This window comes from Phlebotomus argentipes, unplaced genomic scaffold (genome assembly GCF_947086385.1).
Source record: "Phlebotomus argentipes unplaced genomic scaffold, Phlebotomus argentipes genome assembly contig_5, whole genome shotgun sequence".
Lineage (NCBI taxonomy): Eukaryota > Metazoa > Arthropoda > Insecta > Diptera > Psychodidae > Phlebotomus > Phlebotomus argentipes.
Genome location: NW_026776165.1, coordinates 13,083,441 through 13,103,032, shown reverse-complemented (window position 1 = coordinate 13,103,032; position 19,592 = coordinate 13,083,441). Strand labels below are relative to the sequence as shown.

The window sequence follows — 19,592 nt, the reverse complement described above, 5'->3', positions numbered from 1 at the left end:
TCCTCGGGTTTCTGTTCATCGTTTGACCCGTGACGCAACAAGGCCGTGTGGCCTAATGGATAAGGCGTCGGACTTCGGATCCGAAGATTGCAAGTTCAAGTCTTGTCACGGTCGAATCTCTTTTTTTTTTGTGCGAAAATTCTTCACTTTTTTTCAGCTTAAATAGCATTTTTCAATATCTCATAATTTATCTGTAAATTTTTGCAGAATTTAATCCTATTTTCACACACTAGCAACACATTGTCAACCGTAGGAAGGCACATGAAAAGCCACAGTGAATATTTGAGAGATGAGTTTAAGGTGTTTCCTTGATGGTTTACCACTAAACGTGACACTTCTGACGGATGTGGTGAAGGAAGAGTTGAGGCGAAATGGTACCAAGTGAAGTTTAATGAAAAGCTTCATGATTTCCTCAGTGTGATTCGACGAGGGGAAAAAGCCTTTCGCCTCACAGAATATTGCTATTGAAAAGTGCATGACAAAGTCAATAAAGTATGAAGACATAACAAGGTTTCAACCCAGGAAACGCACTGAAGATTAATTGCCTTCTTAATTAGGTGACCTGATGAAAATTTTGAATTTTATCTTTGATCCATTTGAATTTTAATTCACTCACACGAGTAAGTGACATTTTTCAAATTAAACTTATCACACATTGTAATTGCAATACTTGTTTTGCCATACGAATGTTGTCAGGAAAGGTGAAGAAATTATAAATTGTCCCGATAAATTTCTAGTTTGCTATCTCAAATGACTTTCTTTGCACTTTTTGTCGTGTGATTTCCTTTTGCGAGATTCGCCTTTGTCCTCTCTTCTTCATCTCTTCCAGCACAATGTGTTATTGTTTCTATATGGATTTCTTTTATTGAAGCTTTTCCGCCCTTTTATTGTTCATTAACATTTCCACACAGTTTTCCTCTTCCTAGCTTCATCCCCGACCCAAATTGGCCATGAGATGAGGGCGAGTCCTCGGTAAATTAGATGTGGAGCGACGCCTTGTTCCACTTTCTTCACACTCTTTGGCTCTCCTTTAAGGAAATGTGCATGCGAAGATGGCAAATAGGAGGAATTCCTTTTATAGGCTTCGCCTCTGCACGAGACATGCTCAAACAAAGGCAATACACTCAATGTGACAATTGTTTTTCACTTCTTCATGTCGCCAGAGCGCCAAGAAATGTATATACGAAGAGATTTTTCTGCCACATCTCGAGAGCAGCCACAAGTTTTCTAACTCACGAGATTTAATTAGAAACTTGCAATTTCTTCTGTCATGTTAGACACCAGAGGAAGAAGAAAAAAAATCCGAGGAAGTAAGGGTGAAAAAGCTCAATTGACGAGATGAACATTCACCCTCCTGACAATATCCCTCAACTTCTTCATTTTCCACCCTCGAGCTTTTTCTCGTTCAACATGACCCACAATGGCAAAAGAATTAATGAATTTTCGTTCATTATCTTGTACTTGAGGATTTGTTGTTTATTCTCTCTTGCTCTCTTTCCGTTTATATTTTTGGGAAATCATGGAAAGATCCATCAATATAAAATCACGAAGTGTTGCCAATGCCAATGTAAAATGCCACTTCTTCTGAACACTAGAACTTCGTCTAACTAATAGAATTGATGGGTGATTTATCGACAAATTAATCAACATATTAATCCGCATACAATCTCGCTTAATGGTGGTTTTGATTCTGAAATAATTGTATCTTTAGGAAATAGGCTAGTATTAGGCGACATAGAATAATTCATTTCCAGCACGAATAAGAGAGCATTATTTTAATACTTCAATCGGAACACATATTGGCCTAATTCTCCATTGCTTTGAACTCAGAGGAAACGTACGTTTTTCACTTAAAAGTTTAAAATTGTGTGATAAAACCTTCTAGTATCTGCACGTGCTTTAGCAGATTACATAAATTTTTTTACCAAAATTTAATTCAAACCTTAATTTTCTGACACTATCGAACACACTTATTTTGATTGTAATGCAATATGCAAATTCTAAAAGAGCATTTGAGGTTGGCATTATTTTTTCTGGTGTATAAAAGGTCGTAAATTTGTTGAATTCATTCAGTTTGTGCAAAGCCAATAAACAGTTGAAGTCGTTCAAGTGCAAAGTATATTGTAAAGGAAGATGAAGTGCTACGGAGTCATTCTGCTCACCATTTTCCTGACTCTCTTCGGAAACATCAATGCATGGGTAAGTTTATCTCTGCGTAATATTAACGTATTTAATTCACGGTTTCTTACTTTTTCTAAAAACATCTCTAAGGAGTTTGAAGAAGACGCACCTAACAATGCTTCATCAGGACGTACTTTAGGCGGATATTTGTTGCCACGCGATAGTGAATATAAGAGCAATTCTGCTGTTCTCATTCTATACTATGCGAGTAAAACTGATCGTGATCCAAGTTTCACTTGCACGGGAAGCATTATTTCTAAGAAATGGATCATCTCAACTGCTTTCTGTTTTGACAGTACGGAAAGGTCGATTGACTGTTTCGAAGTTCTAATCACTGATGCCAATGGAAAGGTGCACAAAAGAACTCTCGAAGTGGCTTATGCAGCGCCAGGGTATAAGAAAGAGAAGTTGAAAAACAACGTCGGACTTGCCAAGGTGAATAAGCCGTACGATCTTAGCACGGGCGCATTGACCGCAATCAAGGCGCCAAAGGAATCCTGGGACAAAACCAAGTTTCTCGATGACTTCTTGTCTGTCGCAGGCTACAGGGATCCTTACACAAAGCACAGTTATTTCGATTACGAACCGACTGTTGTTGTCGTATCGCCACGAGATCCCGCCGTTTATGAGCCTTGCGCAGCTTTTCCCAAGCGCAAAAATGAAGTGTGCGGCGCTACTGCGGATAATGAGAAATACGTGGTTTGCCAAGGTGATCTCGGCGCTGCTCTGTATTTGATAAGTAAGAAAGGTGAATTCTACCTGTACGCATTGGCTTCGTACACGCTGACAGACAAATGCGTGGGTCCAACTGCCTATGTTGTGATAAGCTACTTCAATCATTGGATTAAATCTATCGTACATGCTAAAGGGGATAAATTTTGAGAATGTTGAAGTAGGGACGAGTATGTCAAAATTATGACTAATAAAGAATAATCAATTCAGCAGCAATTCATCCCATGTTTCTTTTGGTTGTTTCCTAATATAAGCGACAATCGTAATTACTCTCATTTCAAATTTTCAACAGTTGTGAGTATTTGATGAGAATATTGATAGGATATTGGCAAAAAGTAAAATTTGACCAGAAATTATGGTAAAGGAAAATGATTCGTGATTTATGAGTTATGCTTTATGGGAATAGATTTGGATATTTGCATAGTTAATCTTACAACATACTTCAATTTACTTTAATTTGAATTATGGAAATCACACAATTTTTCAATAGTTCAAAAATGTTTGATAAAAAATTCTACTTTCTGCACGTACGCCCAGAGAGATAAATTTTTCGCCGCAATTTATTTCAAGCCTAAAATTTTCAGACACTATCAGTGACATAATATATTTTTTCCTTTGATTGCGGTGTGCAAATTCAAAGAAAAATTCCAGGTGGCATTATTTTTTGGGTGTATAAAAAGGCGTTTCGTTGCTGAATTCATTCAGTTTGTGCAAAGACAATAAACAGTTCAAGTCGTTCAAGTGAAAAAGTATATAGTGAAGGAAGATGAAGTGCTACGGAGTCATTCTGCTCACCATTTTCCTGACTCTCTTCGGGAACATCAAGGCGAAGGTAAATTTTACCTCAATACAACATTTATTACAAATTTTTAACTCTTATTTCTCTTTCCAAAAATCCAGTCGTATGATGGTGGGATTGACGCTGATCCATCCGGACGCGTTTTCGGCGGATATTTGCTGGGGCGTGAAGACTTCTATAAGAATAACTTTACTGTTCTGGTTCTACATTATGCGGATCCGAGTGATTGTGAGCCGGACTCTTCGTGCACAGGAGTTATTATCACTGCAGATTGGATAGTTTCAACTGCCTACTGCCTTGCAGATAAAATAGTTGAAGGTTTCGTACTGTTTATAACTGGTGCCGATGGAACAATTTATAGGAGATCCGTTACGGAAGTTCAAACAGCTCCAGGGTACGATAGTACAACATTCGAGAACAACGTCGGACTTGCACGAGTGGACACGCCATATGACTTCACCACTGGTGCACTGTCATTTATTTATGAACCAGATAGTTCCTGGGACAAAACCACTTTCTTGAACCAGAAATTGTCCGTTGCGGGCTACAGAGATCCTTACACAACGCTCAGCAATTACGATTTCGAGCCAACTGCCTTTGGCGTCTCGCCACGAGATCCCGCCGTTTACGCACCCTGCGCCGATCTTCCTGATCGCCCAAATGAAGTGTGTGGCGCTACTGTGGACAATGAAAAATACGTGGTTTGCCAAAACGATATGGGTGCTGCCCTCTACCCGGTAGACAGTGATGGTGCATTCTACTTCTATGGATTGGCTTCGTACACGCTGACAGAGGACTGCGTCGGTCCAACAATCTATGTCGTAATGAGCGCCTATACTGATTGGATTGTATCTGTCTTGTCTGCTTAAGAATCTTTCAAAACGTGAATATGTTGAAATATGACTAAAACTATGACCAATAAAGCATAATCAATACAGCAGCAATTAAAGTGATGTCATGTTTTGTCCGTATTTACTGCTAAATAGTAACACAATAACGAGACAACGAATAATGAAAACTCCGTGATTGTCACAATTCTCAGTTCTTTGAGCTGGAATTTGAGCAGTTTCTTTCACTATGTGGTGGATGTGATATAAAAAAAAAGATCTTCCTTGATGATTTAACTTGATTATGTGCGACTTTTGTTATCAAGATTCATATAATTGTTCTACATCACATTTGTCGTCGATATTGAATGTATTGTGGAAAAAAGTAATCTTATATGATCGATATCTTAAGTCACTGGATGAACAGGCTTCAGTTAAAACTTTTTGGTGGTTTTCTCTTGTTATTTTGTTCTCCACTCCCATTCCACATTTGTTCCACTGCACGTTTCGTTCGCTGGGAAAACCATTAATTACATTCTTAACAATCTCTTAAATGTTGACTGAGTTGCAGGTCTCTCGCTGTGGGTGGAGAAGCTCACAAAGTCCAAGCGCCAGACGATGTTCATTGGCTGAGAATTGAAAATGCGAAAAAGGAAGACGATGAATGGCCAAAGGAGGAATTCAATGGGAAATGAAATTCTGACTTCTCAACTTCTCAGCATTCCTCTTCCGTTCCTCCTCAAACCGAAAATACCCCTGATTTATCGAACGCAATTTCGCCCCCCGATGGATTGTAATTTCGAAGTTCTCTGGCTGGGATTCTTTGCCACTGCCATTCATTGAATCTCGTGGTGATGAATTCAGCGTTTCAGGAATGGAATTAGTCACCAATTGAGATGTTGATGAGAGTTGTGTGGCAATTGAGAGAGCAAAAATGCATGAAAAGTGCTTTTAATGTTGAGAAAGTTAATTAAGTCGCTGAAGTGATAAGGAAAATGCTTCATACACAGGATCTGCTTTTTTCTTTCACTAAAGTAAACATTATTATTGTGACTTGTAGCGCTCAGCAAGTGATGTGTAAAGATTTAATTAATGCAAATTTGTCAAGGATGAATCAAATGAATTTGCTCGTGATGCTCCAATGTTGGTTGTTTGCATAATTTAGCGCGACATACGGCAACTTCCGTCTCCACAAATCCAAAGCTTAGGGATAAGGTTTATGTGTTGGGTGAGGTCTGAAGCATTTCGCAGGAAATTGCTCAGCTTTAAGAGAATTTTCATCTAAAATGTCTCACCTAAATTTACTGTTCTTTTTACAATTCATGGCTTTGTATATGAATTACGGCAATATGTTTGCTATTTTGCTACCACTTTGTGAGAAATAGTTCACAGCTTAGCTTTTGCAAATAACACTTACAAGCTCTCAAACTACATCTAAAACCATCATCCATCAGCTCTTGTGTGGAAATTACTTTAGCAAATATGCGAAAGTTTCTTGTACAACACATCATCGCAATGCACGGGAATTTCCATCAATTATCCACTGTCAAACATGGCAAAATGAATACTTAAACTTTTCCTCCACACTCTCGAGTGCTCTCTAATGGTGGAAAAGTCACTCACACTGTGATGTCTCTGACGATTCACCCTCTTCTCGCTATAAGCAAGCCAGAATTCTGCACTCATCTCAATATTGCATTATCCGAAGCGAACAGTCTGCCGTTTAAACACATCCACCCATCACCGCCATGCAACTCGCAAATTGCACGCGAAAAGCTGCTAGAGCTTTTTCTTCCTCGACAAGACAACCCGACTTCCTAATTCAATAGACTGCGGAATTATTATTTATTGGCAAAGTTATGGACTCAATTGATTTATTATGCCATTCTCCGCTTCGCGAAGCCATGGAATGAAGATTTAAAAGCTCAACACACCCCTTCTTGAGGACTCTTGGGCGAGGTAGAAAGACGGGAAATTTGATGAAGTATTGCAAGTACAGAACATTTATATTCAATAAATTCTTTGGCTTCTGCACAATTATGTGCCACAATCTTCCACGACAATAATTGTTAATGCGGCTCTTGAAATTTTGTAATGAATTTATCAACATCGATGGAAAATCACAGTGATGAGGTTGATAAGCACAAGATTTGATCTTTCTAGAGGGTTGGGCGAACAAATGAATTGCACAGCATAATTGATATAACGCAAATACATCTTTTCTATAGAGACTTAAAACATAAGCAGTGTATCTGTGTTTATCCGCTCAAGAAGTTGTGTAGAATTTTATTCTTCATCTTCTGCAAATCTCATGCTAAGAATGATTGAGAATATGAATTCTGCTTTTCTCTTGGAATAAATGCTTTTCATTGTGAGTTCAGGATTATTATGTAAAGCTTTTTCCTTGCATATTACAAAGATCGACACAACAGGGTGGATTGTCTCCAGGTGAGGACAAACTTAGGGATTCACTGTCCATTTGTGGACAATTAACAGTCAGTGTGGCTGGAAAAAGTATTTTACGACTCATTAATAATTAAGATGAAATCCTCCTTGACTGCTCACTTGAGATTACTTGGCGGACCGGAAAAAAATTGGGGCCATCTAAATTGTGAAAGTTGGGGAAGAAGTCAAGGGAAAAATGAATAAAAGAAATAACATCTTCTTATGAATAAATAATAGCGGTGAGGACAAAGGAGAATGTAAGGGAGGAAAATTGTCGTCATTAGAGGGTGGCGCATGGCAAAAAGTGGGCATAAGAAAAACACCGCACTCAGCACCCCATCGTAAACTATAAAGGAGAGGAAATGGCTGAAATAAATATTATTTGATAATGACTCTCAACGCTAATAGTTGACTTTTGGGGTAGAATTCGGCAATATGGCTCTTTTGTGACATTTTTGAGCACAGTATTGATTTCTTCGAAACAAAGTCATGTCTATTGTAAATAGATGAGATTTGCATGGAGACACAGCAAAGAGCTTTTTCCTGTCCAAGAATTTCAATGGCTGACCGATTTTTAAGTGAATTTGATTGAGTTTAGAGAGCTAATACAATTTCGACAACATCGAAAAGCTTCCACACTAATGAATGCGGCCGAAAGTGGTGAGTTAGAGGACACTGTACTCAATTGTTGTGCATGAATTGGAGATAAATTCGACAACAAACTTAATTATGAATGAGGAGTTTAGGAGGTATTTTAGCTTCTCAGACTTTTCAAACTCTTCTCCCTTTGAGGCAATTACCAATTGATAATTGAATTGCAAGTTTCACCACAGTTTTGTATGGTTAGCAAAATGCTGAATATATATATATGGAAAATATCAAGATGGAATCACGTCTCATCTAATGATAATCAAATGGACATGGAAGTTCCATTGCGAATTTGGCGCTATGTGTGTGTGTGTGGAAAAGAGGGTGGAAAAATGGGGTGAAACCAATAATCATTTACCTCACTCATATCCATGGGACAATTGTCCCCATAAAACGTCCACATTATTGTCCATTTGGCCTTCTAAGTCCGGAATGTTGAACCCTTCGGGTGTGCCTCAGTTGTTTAACATCACCAAAAAGTGAATTTTAATTCGGTCATGAGAGCTGAAGGGCCACTTTCGCATTGGAGTGACTCCCAAAAAGCCATCCTCTTGACTATTAATCACTTAATTGAGGTGCGAGTCCCTTTTCTTGTCAAAGTGGACAATTATTAATGGACACTCCTCTCTTGAGTCATTGAGCAAATATTTCTCGTCTTTCATGAGAAGTTTGTTCTAAGAATTTGTCTTGGAAATTGATTAAATTTGATATTATATTGGAGCTCTTGGGGTTAAAATGTTGAGCAATTTCTCAATATGACATAAGTTGGAGACGAATGCATGAGAGTTCTCGAATAATTAGTTCAGTTTACAAGCCTATTCGACATTCCAATTTTCCCTCTAGAATCTCTCTAGAGGGAAATGCTGCATGCGCTTGTGTTCAATTCAAAAGTCCACCTGGGGTTGTCTACTAGGATTGCACATGAAAACAATATACACAAGTTATGCATTTTGAATTGCCAAGTAAATTCATATGTATAGATAGATTGTTCGAGTGGCAATTGGAAATTATGTGCAATACAGCGGCATTATGATTTTCTCAAATTCCAAGCATTCCAAGAGAGCTCAAAGTGTTCTTTCAAACCACACGCACGCAGCATGGCTCTGAAGCATGCATAGTTGTATGTTCTATACAAGTATAGAATCCAACGATAGAGCGTGTGTGTACTTTTCCTGGTCATAAGGAGAGTGCTTGGCCCCATTTGAACCCCTGGCGGAAGATGCCTTCTGTGCGAATTATACGTGAAAACGACTCTCACAATTATCTCTATCTTGATTAAAACGACCACCACAGAGTTTCTGGTGGAGAGATGGTATGAATTTCATCATGCGGCGGCACCAATGCTCCTTCGGAACAATAACAATTTTCCCTTCAAGACATGAGCGCACAGGAATTGCCACTGTTGGAGAGAGCTTTTTCTTATGCGTGAATCGACACACACGCAAAATTTGGGTCGAGTGCCGAATCTTTTGCCCCAGCAATTTTCCACCCACGAAGATATGTTGGGGGGGGGGTGGAATGTGTTCCACCCCCTCAGATTTCCATGTATATTAATTAGCCATTAGGATGGGGGTTTGGACGGCAGAAGTGGTGTGAGGTGGTGTCCAAATCGCAAAGCTCCATGATATTTCCACGAATCCCAGGCTGGTGTTTATTTGAAAATTTCAATTATGTCCAGGGTGAAATAATTCTCATGAAAATGCAATTATTGTGCAGTCTCGGGCAGTACACTCTCTAATCCTCAGTGTTTCCGTGGAGAATAATACCGATTTAATTAAAATCATCCATCCTGTTTTGATCACCCAATTATATTGGCTCTTTGTTCATGTCTAAAGACTTCAATCTCCGATGAAATTCAATTAGCGCAGCCAGAGAATAATATAGTGGAGAACACTATAAGAACTAAGAATCTTTGGAAAATTACGAGGATATTAAAATTATGCAATATACTCATCAATGCACTTGGAGCAAACACTCCCACACCTTCGCCATGAGTTATCGTGATGGGAGGCTAAAAGGTTTCGCCGACTGTACGTCAATTAAGGCAGGTATTTAATAGAATTATTAATGACTGTTACGCACATTAGCACAGAGGAAGTGAATTCTGTCGCAATAATCGCAATAACTAATGAAGGAAGTGGGGAAATTGTATAAGACACGTGAGAGGATGGATTCTGTGCGAAGTAGACGTGTTAATTAGGTGTACACGGAGCTCGATATGGATCCCTACAATTTCCCTTTCACTGAAATGTTAATGGCAACACCTTCTCAATTCTCCTGGCAAATTGAAGGGAGAGCACCGACTCATACCATTTATCAAATTTACATACGAAATGCCAACATATGCTTTCAAGAGGAGCTGGCGAAAGGGTGCCTTTTTGCCAAATCGACATCACTCGAAGCCCCTGCTAATGGACTGCCACAGGTGAAGTTCCTTCAAATTGCAAGTGTGACTAATATTTATGTACACACCGAACTGTGGAGACCCTTTTTGACGGAGTTCATGCCCGCTGGGACTTTTTCTTTGCCATCGGAGAATGGCGTGTTTACCCATCATGTGCCAGTCTTATTAATTTTATCAATCTTGCGCGCCCCCGCAAAGCGGCGCACCTGTGCGACAGGAAGTAATTTCATCTCGTCTAGGTATTCCCACATCCTTGGCACCTCTGCACAAATCTCAATCATACACTCCGTATGCGCGTCTGTGAGTCGTGACTGCGGTATTTTTTAGTTCAATCACCTTTCACCCATATTTTTTGCCGCTGCTACATGCTAATTTCCACATTTGTCTCGCTGTGCAGAGTGTGGCTAGAGTTGGCTTCTTGGATTCTCGCGCCTTCTAGTGCGCTGCATTCAAGTGAGGTCAATACCATCGAAACACGACGAGCCACGGAGGGAGTTCATTTATCAGAATGTCAATCAACGTACACACAGCTCTGCAACACTTTCAAGACTTTCCCATTAAATCCAATTCTAATGAGCAAAGAGATTCACTGAATCAGAGTTGATCGGGCTCTAGATTGGAGATATCACAAGTCTTGAGAGCCAGTGGAATTATCTGCCCTTTTGCTCATCATCTCATTTGAAAAGATAAAAATTCTATCAGAAATTCAGTGCATTTTAAATCATTTATCTATATTGAGCATCTTGAAAGTTAATGCCTCAACTCTGAACCAGAACCAAGCACTTTGAGATAGTTTCTTGTATACTGAACAGGTTCTCTCTGCATGATTTTCACCTCATCATCTCTCCGCCTTTCACGCGAGCTACTTGGCGTATTTTCTTGGGCTATAAAAGAGGCAATTCTTGGTCGATTCTTGATCATCTGTTACTCAGACTCCAGTCAAGTTCAAGCCCCAGTGTTGTGAAATGTGCAGAAAAGTGCTCTTCCTGTTATTCTCCACGACAGTTTTGTCGTTGGTGATTGCGTATGACTTCTCCGATCCCATCTACAGTAAGTAGCGACAGCGGAGAGAGATGGCTTTTGCCAAAGTTAACAATGTAATTGCTCCATATAGATTCCGTGCTGTCGACTGAACTGCTCGAGGCGCTAGATGATGAGGAGATTGATGTGAATGTGCCGGTGAATTATCGTGCACGTCGCGACGCACCTCCTGAGGATGATAAGAAGTGCAAGCCACGGAGATCTGGCTGGATGTGCTGCCGGGATCAAATTGAGAAGACTGATACTCATGACAAATTGAAGGAGATGAAGAAGCAGTGCTACCAAGAGATTCGCGCCAATCACGATGACGCTGAGCCCTTTGATATGTTCTCATGTGAGCGTCTCAAGAGGATCAGGCAAGACACGGAGTGTGCCAAGGAGTGCATTGCCAAGAAGCTCGAATTCGTAAGATAATCCCTCAATTTACCATGAACTCCCAAGTCACTCAAGCGCGGGGATTTTTTTTTAGCTCGACGAGAAAGGTGACTTCAGGGCGGATTTCGTCAAGGACTTCTTCCGCAATGAGTACACTGAGGCTCAGTGGGCCAAGGAGGCGTCCGACAGCGTGGTGACCAAGTGTCTGGCCGAGGCTGAACAAGAGAAACTGCCCGCGGAGAGGAAGTGCAATCCCAGGCCCATTAAGTTCTACTACTGCATGTGGCGAGAGTTCTCCGTGATGTGTCCACAGGACAAGAAGAAGGACGGCAGGTTGTGCAATCGCCTGTACAAGGGCGAATTCTTCCTGCCCAAGAATCCCGAGGAGGCCGACGATATGAATTGATTCCGAAATTCTCAGCAAGAATTTATCATTTTCACAGCAATAAACGACTGACTTTCCACATTATTCTAATAAAGATCTTCAATCTTTGATCACTATTTCTTTTATCAAGTACTATTTTAAGTGTGCAATACAAAGCTTTTTCGTATTTTTTTTTTGTTCTCTCGGTTTATCTATAAAAGAGACTATAAAAGCTCGCATTTTGAAATTTGACAGAGCAAAATCAGCCAATTTGCCACGATGAAACTCATTTCAGAAGCGCGCCATGAGAGTGTCCTAATCTCACGAATTTCCCGTAGATTTACCATTAGAGCTCCACTGTGAAAAATTCCCAGGGCCAAATTGGAGTGAAATTGCACCATCATGTTCCCAGTAGAATGGTGAAAAATTAAATTCACCATCGCTCTACAGCTCACATCTTCCCCGGCAACATGAAATGAATGATTCTGCGGTGGAATGAGTGAAAGACGGAATTTTTGTGATAGTCCTGCGGGCAGTTTTTTTTCTCCTTTCTGCGGAGAATTTATGAATTTTTATGTTGTGCCCAACAGGGATATTTTGCTCATTGTTCTTTTGGTTGTACATCATATGAATTATTATTCCTTTTATCAACATGCAACGAGAAGTGACTCTGACATGTTGTTTTTTCTACTTTTGCCACTGACATTTCAGAGAATGCATGAAATATTTCACACTTTGGTCCACAGTCATCAGGAGACTTTAAAGTGCAGTGAACTAAGCTGTGTATGGCCTGAAATTATCTGCCAAAGGGCCCAAAAGTGGCGTCTTAAGGTGAGTGAAAATCATGCTGAGTGGGCAGAAAGTAATAGACATTGGATTTATTGCGGTTTAGCGAGTGTATATGGCTTTTCCACCCCTCCAGGATGAATTGCATGTGAGGAATATTTGCTATTTTCGCATGGATTTTCCAACATTTCGCATCTAGAGATTTCCCTGGAAGATTTTCCACTCAGCAATAAGCAATAAATAACCGTGAGCACGATGAGGAGGTGTGCTTACCATCGTGCAAATGAGGGCGCACACCCTCGGGCCAATTCACCATCACAACTTCCAATCCGCCAAGAAAATGTGTATACAATCACGAGGTGAGATCAAAGTGTAATTCCTCACGTTGCCATCAGCCACTTTCCTCATTTCTTTTACGCCCCGCAGCGGAAGTTGAGACGTGGCTCCTTCGCGAGTTGCCTTTTGCCATCTTAATCTAATCAATTGCCTGAGTGCGGGGTGTAAAAAGAAGGAACGTGGAGCACACGAGATTTCAGTCGGAGGGAGTATTGCAGAAGAGATAAATGGACTGAGGAGGAACGATTCTATGGAAATGGTGTACTGTTTATAAGCACCTTTTGTGTCTTCAAAATCCTTTATATTGTCTTTGGGGAGAAACACTTGGCAAGTGCAAGCTACTTAAGGTGCACCAGAAATTCTGAGAGATTAGTAGATCTCCTAGGACAACCGAAGCTTTGCGACCGAAATGCAAAGCCAATCGTTGCAATTGCTACGTCATGTTGTAACTTCCTAAGCCTTCAACGCAAAGATAGAACATGACTTGGTACATGATAACATTGAGATGGCACAAGTGATGTACGCAATTTCCAGTGAAACACCTTCCCTGGCAACCGTTCTTATGATAATCTCGAGATCTTGTGCAGAACACTGAAATTCTCTGTGTGATTGAAATTTACTCATCCCCTCGATTGTGCTGTGAGTGTGTGTTATTGTAAATGTGCACCTGCAACATTTGAAATAATTGAATTACACCCCTTCGCAATACATTGTGCATCGCATCCAAACATCTTAGGGAGGCTCTTTAGGGAATGATTGAAAATTGAAGATAAAGTGAGGATAATGTTCCGTAATCTCTCTGTGTATGTGATATTGCAATTTTGCAACTGAAGAGAAGAGTGGATTTCATGGAGGAAAGGACTCGTGTGCACGCTCCCACGGATGGGGAGTTGAGAATGCCAATAACTCGCTGTGAGAGTGCATTTGTATCTTGAATTCACAATAAGGGAAAGAAAAGTTTTGGGAGTGAGAATCGCCGAGAATTGACGAGCTTTCAAGGAGATGAAAGGATAGGAAAATTGATAGATAGAAGAAAGTTTCTCGTCTCTTGAGAGACAGACACTCTTTGCTCTTTCAATTTTCCTTCCCAGACACTGGAAATTATGTTTCCTTCTGCGTCAGATAGAAACTTATGATCTTATTCAGTATTAGCAAAGTCTTCTCTCTGGATATAAAATGACAGATAAAAAAAATTGTTCCCACTCACTTAATTATTTATATATATATAATTTTTCTCTTCCACCTTCATAGCGCTCAGATGTGTTTGGCACCATGAATAATAGTTATTGTGTATGCTGAGCGTAATTGAATTTCCGTGAGAGTTTAGCGGGATGAAAACTCAATGTAATTTAGGGTATTTCATTATGTTTTAACGTCCTCAATCTAAAACAGCAGTTATGAATGAAATTATATAGTAAATAACGTGATTAAATTTGCAATACATTCTCGCATAGAATGGTTTAATGCCATGACACAGAATCCCGAACAGAAATTATGTCATTAACCGTAAATTGGATACAATTGTAGTAATTGATTACCAAAATTCCAATGAATTAAATCAACAATGAGCAAAATATTTAGTAAAATATACCAAGTTCTGTAATAATTTTTGCGACAAGTCCATGATTTCTATTTCCATGAAAAGCTTCTTCACATTCCACGTGACTTGTGCTTAATGGAAATTTTGTAATACATACACATGGGAATTTCCTCAATATACAGTGTCATACTTCTTAGTAGCTATCTTAGAAAGCAGACTTATTAAAATGCTTATCCTCGATGGTCTCCCGAAAGGTGAAGCTTAGCATATTTCTAATTCTTGGCAACATCACAATAATGTGTCAAGAATCCCTTGAGAATGTCAAGCAACAACCCCTCATCGGCGACATTGTGCCAGAGGGATGAAGGTAAATGAGAGATTGTGCAACGAGCACAAAGGGGATGAAAACTTCATACAACAGAGAGATCCCATTAATTTTAATAATCACTCTCTGCAGCACAGTCTCTGGGAATTACAGTCGTCTCATGGTCGTTACGGGAAGAGCTGCATATTATCTATTAAACAAAGAACACGACACACACATTAACTTTCTTTCATGTCGGACGGAAACAAGGCGCACTCCGCCGGGCAGGAAGGGTGGCTCCAAATGACCAAGAGCCTTGCAATATTTCTGATAAAACGCTCCACCATTGTCACATGAAACTGTCTCTTCAGTTGAATTTCCGCGATTGTACAAATCAAAGGAACAATTGTCGACCTTCCGCCGCTGCAAGAAACTCCTTAATTGCAATATTCATGATGGCGCATGAAGTTGAAAGCGTCATTGCAGTCTAAAAGATTATCTAATGAATCTCCAACATTTGGCACAAAAATTGTTCAAAAGTCTCACTATTTTCTACACATTGAAAGTGTGAAGATGCTGAGGAGTACACTTGTTTGATCCTATTTCACGCAAAATCTTCTTAAAACTCGTCTCTTGTGCTCTCAGGATGTTTCAGTAGTGGTGCGAATATGAGCTCAAAAAGCTCTCGACACTTCACTCTGGCAATTATTAATTCTACACCGTCGAGTGTGAGTTTAAAATGTGCCACACGATGACGATATTTCATGTTGTTATCGTGAAAGTTTGAGCAAATTCCAAGCGTTTTCCCACCATAGAGCAAATGACATGAAATATGGCGTGCTGAAGTAAATTAATTGATCTTGATAATCAAGTCCCGCACATTTTGACTAAATGCCTTCTCTCTCGCCTTTGCATTGTACACACACACACACACAGTCTGATGAATGAAGATGGATTGTGGCAGCGGAAGGAAGCGCCGCCACGCGAATATCATCCACTTCAGCAATTTTGAAATCACTTTAAATTCACAAAATGCATTCCGCAATATTGCCAGACACGATTGCGTGTTTCACGAAAGAAGTGATATGAAGATAAAAGCATATAAAATGAAATCTCATTGGCTTCAAATCCTGCTTTTTATTATATTTGCAATGCATTACGTTGCACTCATCCCTGTAATTGGCTTTATTGAAGCTCTAAAGTCCAAATCTCATTTGGAGATCAATATTATACATGTCAATAGACTTTTTCACATTTTTTTTTATAATGTACATATTTTTTATACATATTTCACACGAATGAGTTGTTTTTTTTTAAATAAATTTCATGCTTACCGTCACTCGAAATGGAACTGATTTTAATTGACCAAATCCAAATTACTCCATTTCTCCAATAATCCAACAAATTCCCGTCAAGTAATGTCAATAAATTGATTTCGACTTTCAATCAATGACGATGAATAATTAAATTCTCTGCACACATTAACAAATTCCATGGGCAATAATAATCCAAAATTTTGCTCCTATGTACATAATTTTGGTCGTGTGTGCAGAGTGTGTATGGTAATTTTCATGGGGAAAATGCAAGTCAGTGGTGAGGAAAATTTTGAACAATCGCGCGTGAATTTTCCATTTCAGCGGAGTTGGGAGTTTTATTGATTAAAATCATTTGTCTAATTGACATGCTTTCGTGCGTAAGCAAGCATTTTAGGAGGATAAAATTTACTACTCTCTCTCTCTCGCTCTGGCTTGTGGAAAATCTTCTGAAACCTACTCCCAAAAAGCTCTTCTATGTTGTGTAGAAAGCAACGTGAGAAAGTTTTGAGCTTTCCGCTCAAATTCATCTCACGAAAGTTACTCTTTACAGTGTCACAGCAGCAAATTCCGCATCCTTTTGTCGAAAACTCTCAAACCATTTATTTTAGAAATTCTAATTTATCATTTAACACCATGTCAGACATTATTCAATTAAGCTTATTGGATGGAATTTCGCTCAGTGACATGATTCGGGGAGTATTTCCGTTGAAATTGTGAGGAATATGCAGATTTATAGAGTGCTTCTGGTTTGGAAAATCATAAATTCTGCGGCACTTAATTGTCATTTGACGTGCCTTTCGCAAATTAAGACATTCCTTACGCATTTGTTGGAGAGCGATTCTTATAGCCACCCATCTGTTCCGTGTGTTTTACACAGTGAGTGCGAATGTAATGCTAATCCCATGATCTCGTCTCTCATTGTGCGCACCTTTTCCTCGTCCACGAGGGATGATTTCGTGGGGCAGGCAATGTATAAATGGCAATCTAATTTGGCTTATCTGCTCGAGACGGCGCACGAGCCGCTGAGTGTCTTGGTGGAAATTGAAAGGAGGCTCAGATGGGCTGAGAAATGAGTGTATATTCTGCCCTGCCGTGTGTATATAAATAAATTTATGCAAAAAGGGCTGAATTCTTATTATTTTTTAATAAAGCACGAAGCACAAACACGCCATAGATTAAATGAAGAGTGGTGTGAGTGTCGACATCGTGGGCGATGGAATATTTATTTGTTACCATCATCGCCGAGATGGAAATGATGTTGTGGGTTGGGGGTGGGGGTGGCGTTTTCCCCATTTTCTAATTTTTCTGCGCGCTCTGCGGTGTGAGCTTTCGCCCCGAAGCTCAAAACATCAGGAGCAAAGTTCATCTGTGGGGTTGTTTGAAGAATGGGTGGGAAACATTGTAACCCACAGAGCGTCACAAAGGGATTCAGCCGCACAAACTCATCCCCAATTGAAGTGTGTGGCTGAAGAAGATAACGCCTTTGGCGGTGAAAAGTTTAATTATATTCTTTTGTGAGCTCTTGTTTGCACGTGGCCATTCAGTGGCCAATGAACGCTGGGATTTCCGCAATGTTGAAGGAATTTTGCAACACAAAGACCTCCGTCGCTCTCTTTACTCAATTTCACTCGGTTTCTTTGAAAAATCCAGATGAAGCATATCCAAATATATTACACAATCTCCTTGCTAAAGGCTTAAACAGAATGCAGCGCGCGTCTTTCCAAGTTCCTGACTTTGTGCTTCCGATTAGAGAATAGAAATTCAATTTTGAACAGCAAGAGTTCAAAGGACTATGTCTTTAGCATGATCCTAAAGCTAACGAATTTTTCCAATATTGCATTTGAATACTCGTGAATATCTTCAATACCGCGCAAAGCAAGGACATTCTGTAGTCATTTTACCATTTCAACCACAAAATGTGAACCGAGTGAAGGAGGCAAGCGAGAAAAATCCACATCAATCTACACATAGTGTGGAAGTGGAGAATTCTTAAAAGTAATCCCTTCATCCATCAATCAAGTCCACCCGGAATCGCTTCCACTGCCACTTTGGCGAAAACTCGTGCCATTTAGGAGAAATGACTGCCACCCGCGGGGAGCTTTCGTCCCCCAAACTGGCTCGGATGACTTCTCGAGACGCTTCCACGGATATTATGATATTTCTCATTTAACCCCAATGGCGAAGGGTAGGCTGAAAAAAGCTCACACAGGGGATTTTCGATGGTATATAGAAATATGGGTAATATTTGCGAGCTGTCCTTTTGTGTTGTCCGCCACAAAGGGGAGATTAGGAGAACATCATCAAATCAAAGGACTTCTTTTTTCGCAGCAAAATAACATATGCTTTTAATTAAATATCTAGCAATGGGAGCTTTTCGTTATTCAAAGCACACGCCATTTTCTGTGTCAACGCATGCTAGGAAACATGTCAAAGGCATAATCACCAAGTTTTCGTACGTGCATAAATTCATCCTTGTCTATTTGGAAAACAGTGTGGAACCGAGAGTGTCCCATCTTCACCATCGACTAATGATAACAACGTTGTTGGCATAATTATGTTAGTGTGACTCAATGAATATTCCATTCACTCTCGACAGCGACAGTCTGTGTATTTAGTTTTTAATTAGATTTAAAAATATCTCCCACACGCTCAAGTCGGAAAATTTGCATTTCAAATCTCCCACCATCCTCGGCACAAGGATAAATGGATTGGCGAAGCCATGCATAGTGTTTCCACTAGTTTTGTCGCATGTTTTGCAAACAAAACCCCTTGAAATTCCCACACTTCTCTGTGCCAACAATTATCAGTGACACACCGAAAACTCCGCAATTAAGGAATTTGAATTGGGAATTTGTCGCCATGGAGGTTTTTGAGGTGAAATATATGTATGGGTGGTAGAAAAAGGGTGATTGCAACATCGCTTAGTTGGAGAACTGTATGTAAATATTGGAGAAAACTTCTGGTGGCATTGCATAATAAGTTGGTTTGAATGCGCTGAACAGAGCGAGCTTTGAGCACTGCAAGAAAACAGAGAGTTCAGTGCTTCTAAAGGACTTTCCCATTGATACCTGACATCTTATACAAAGTACGTTGCACAGACCATATATTGATTTACAAGCGTATACAAAGTTTACTAGGCGTATAGATAAATTGGGAGTGCGAGTGTAGTTTTTCATAGACTCAAGCGATGATGAATTTATATTGCAAACTCCGTCCACTCTCATATCATAGTGGCAGATGTGGAGAAATTACATCTTATATTTTATCAATTTCAATTGCAATTTATCCTCATTACCCGCCTCGAGTTTATGCTACCGTGAGAATATTAATAACGAAATTGCAAATTCCTGATAGCAAATATCAAAGGATGCAATGAATATCAAACAGCGAAAGCTCTATATGTGCTAAATAGTTCAAAATTGCCCTACTTTCGCAGTGAAAACTCACAAATCACCATCTTTTGCCATCACTGCGCTACAAATCCACGATTGCTC

At 39.7% G+C, this 19,592-nt stretch overlaps 3 protein-coding genes and 1 non-coding gene across 4 annotated transcripts; all 4 read left to right on the top strand.

Moving 5' to 3' along the window:
* Positions 1-41: 41 nt before the first annotated feature.
* Positions 42-114, top strand: Trnar-ucg (transfer RNA arginine (anticodon UCG)). Its single transcript has one exon. It is a non-coding gene; the product is annotated as a tRNA-Arg (tRNA).
* Positions 115-2,133: 2,019 nt separating this feature from the next.
* On the top strand, positions 2,134-3,063 carry LOC132256075 (serine protease 55-like). The gene is made up of 2 exons (XM_059752257.1): positions 2,134-2,199; positions 2,272-3,063. The coding sequence occupies exons 1-2, from the start codon at positions 2,134-2,136 to the stop codon at positions 3,061-3,063; spliced, it is 858 nt and encodes a 285-aa protein (XP_059608240.1).
* A 616-nt stretch (positions 3,064-3,679) lies between these two features.
* On the top strand, positions 3,680-4,581 carry LOC132256073 (uncharacterized). The gene is made up of 2 exons (XM_059752256.1): positions 3,680-3,745; positions 3,814-4,581. Exons 1-2 carry the CDS (start codon positions 3,680-3,682, stop codon positions 4,579-4,581), a joined length of 834 nt encoding a protein of 277 aa, XP_059608239.1.
* Positions 4,582-10,998: 6,417 nt separating this feature from the next.
* On the top strand, positions 10,999-11,924 carry LOC132266163 (uncharacterized). Its single transcript, XM_059767015.1, has 3 exons — positions 10,999-11,086; positions 11,151-11,482; positions 11,547-11,924. The coding sequence occupies exons 1-3, from the start codon at positions 11,002-11,004 to the stop codon at positions 11,856-11,858; spliced, it is 729 nt and encodes a 242-aa protein (XP_059622998.1). The 5' UTR covers positions 10,999-11,001; the 3' UTR covers positions 11,859-11,924.
* The last annotated feature ends 7,668 nt before the right edge of the window (positions 11,925-19,592 follow it).

Excerpts from the sequence above, each read along its gene's own strand:
- LOC132256075 (XM_059752257.1), top strand. The coding sequence starts at position 2,134 with ATGAAGTGCTACGGAGTCATTCTGCTCACCATTTTCCTGACTCTCTTC. Across the intron at positions 2,200-2,271 it reads TCGGAAACATCAATGCATGG|GAGTTTGAAGAAGACGCACC; the intron begins GTAAGTTTATCT and ends AACATCTCTAAG.
- LOC132256073 (XM_059752256.1), top strand. The coding sequence starts at position 3,680 with ATGAAGTGCTACGGAGTCATTCTGCTCACCATTTTCCTGACTCTCTTC. Across the intron at positions 3,746-3,813 it reads TCGGGAACATCAAGGCGAAG|TCGTATGATGGTGGGATTGA; the intron begins GTAAATTTTACC and ends CCAAAAATCCAG.
- LOC132266163 (XM_059767015.1), top strand. The coding sequence starts at position 11,002 with ATGTGCAGAAAAGTGCTCTTCCTGTTATTCTCCACGACAGTTTTGTCG. Across the intron at positions 11,087-11,150 it reads CTTCTCCGATCCCATCTACA|ATTCCGTGCTGTCGACTGAA; the intron begins GTAAGTAGCGAC and ends TGCTCCATATAG. Across the intron at positions 11,483-11,546 it reads TTGCCAAGAAGCTCGAATTC|CTCGACGAGAAAGGTGACTT; the intron begins GTAAGATAATCC and ends ATTTTTTTTTAG.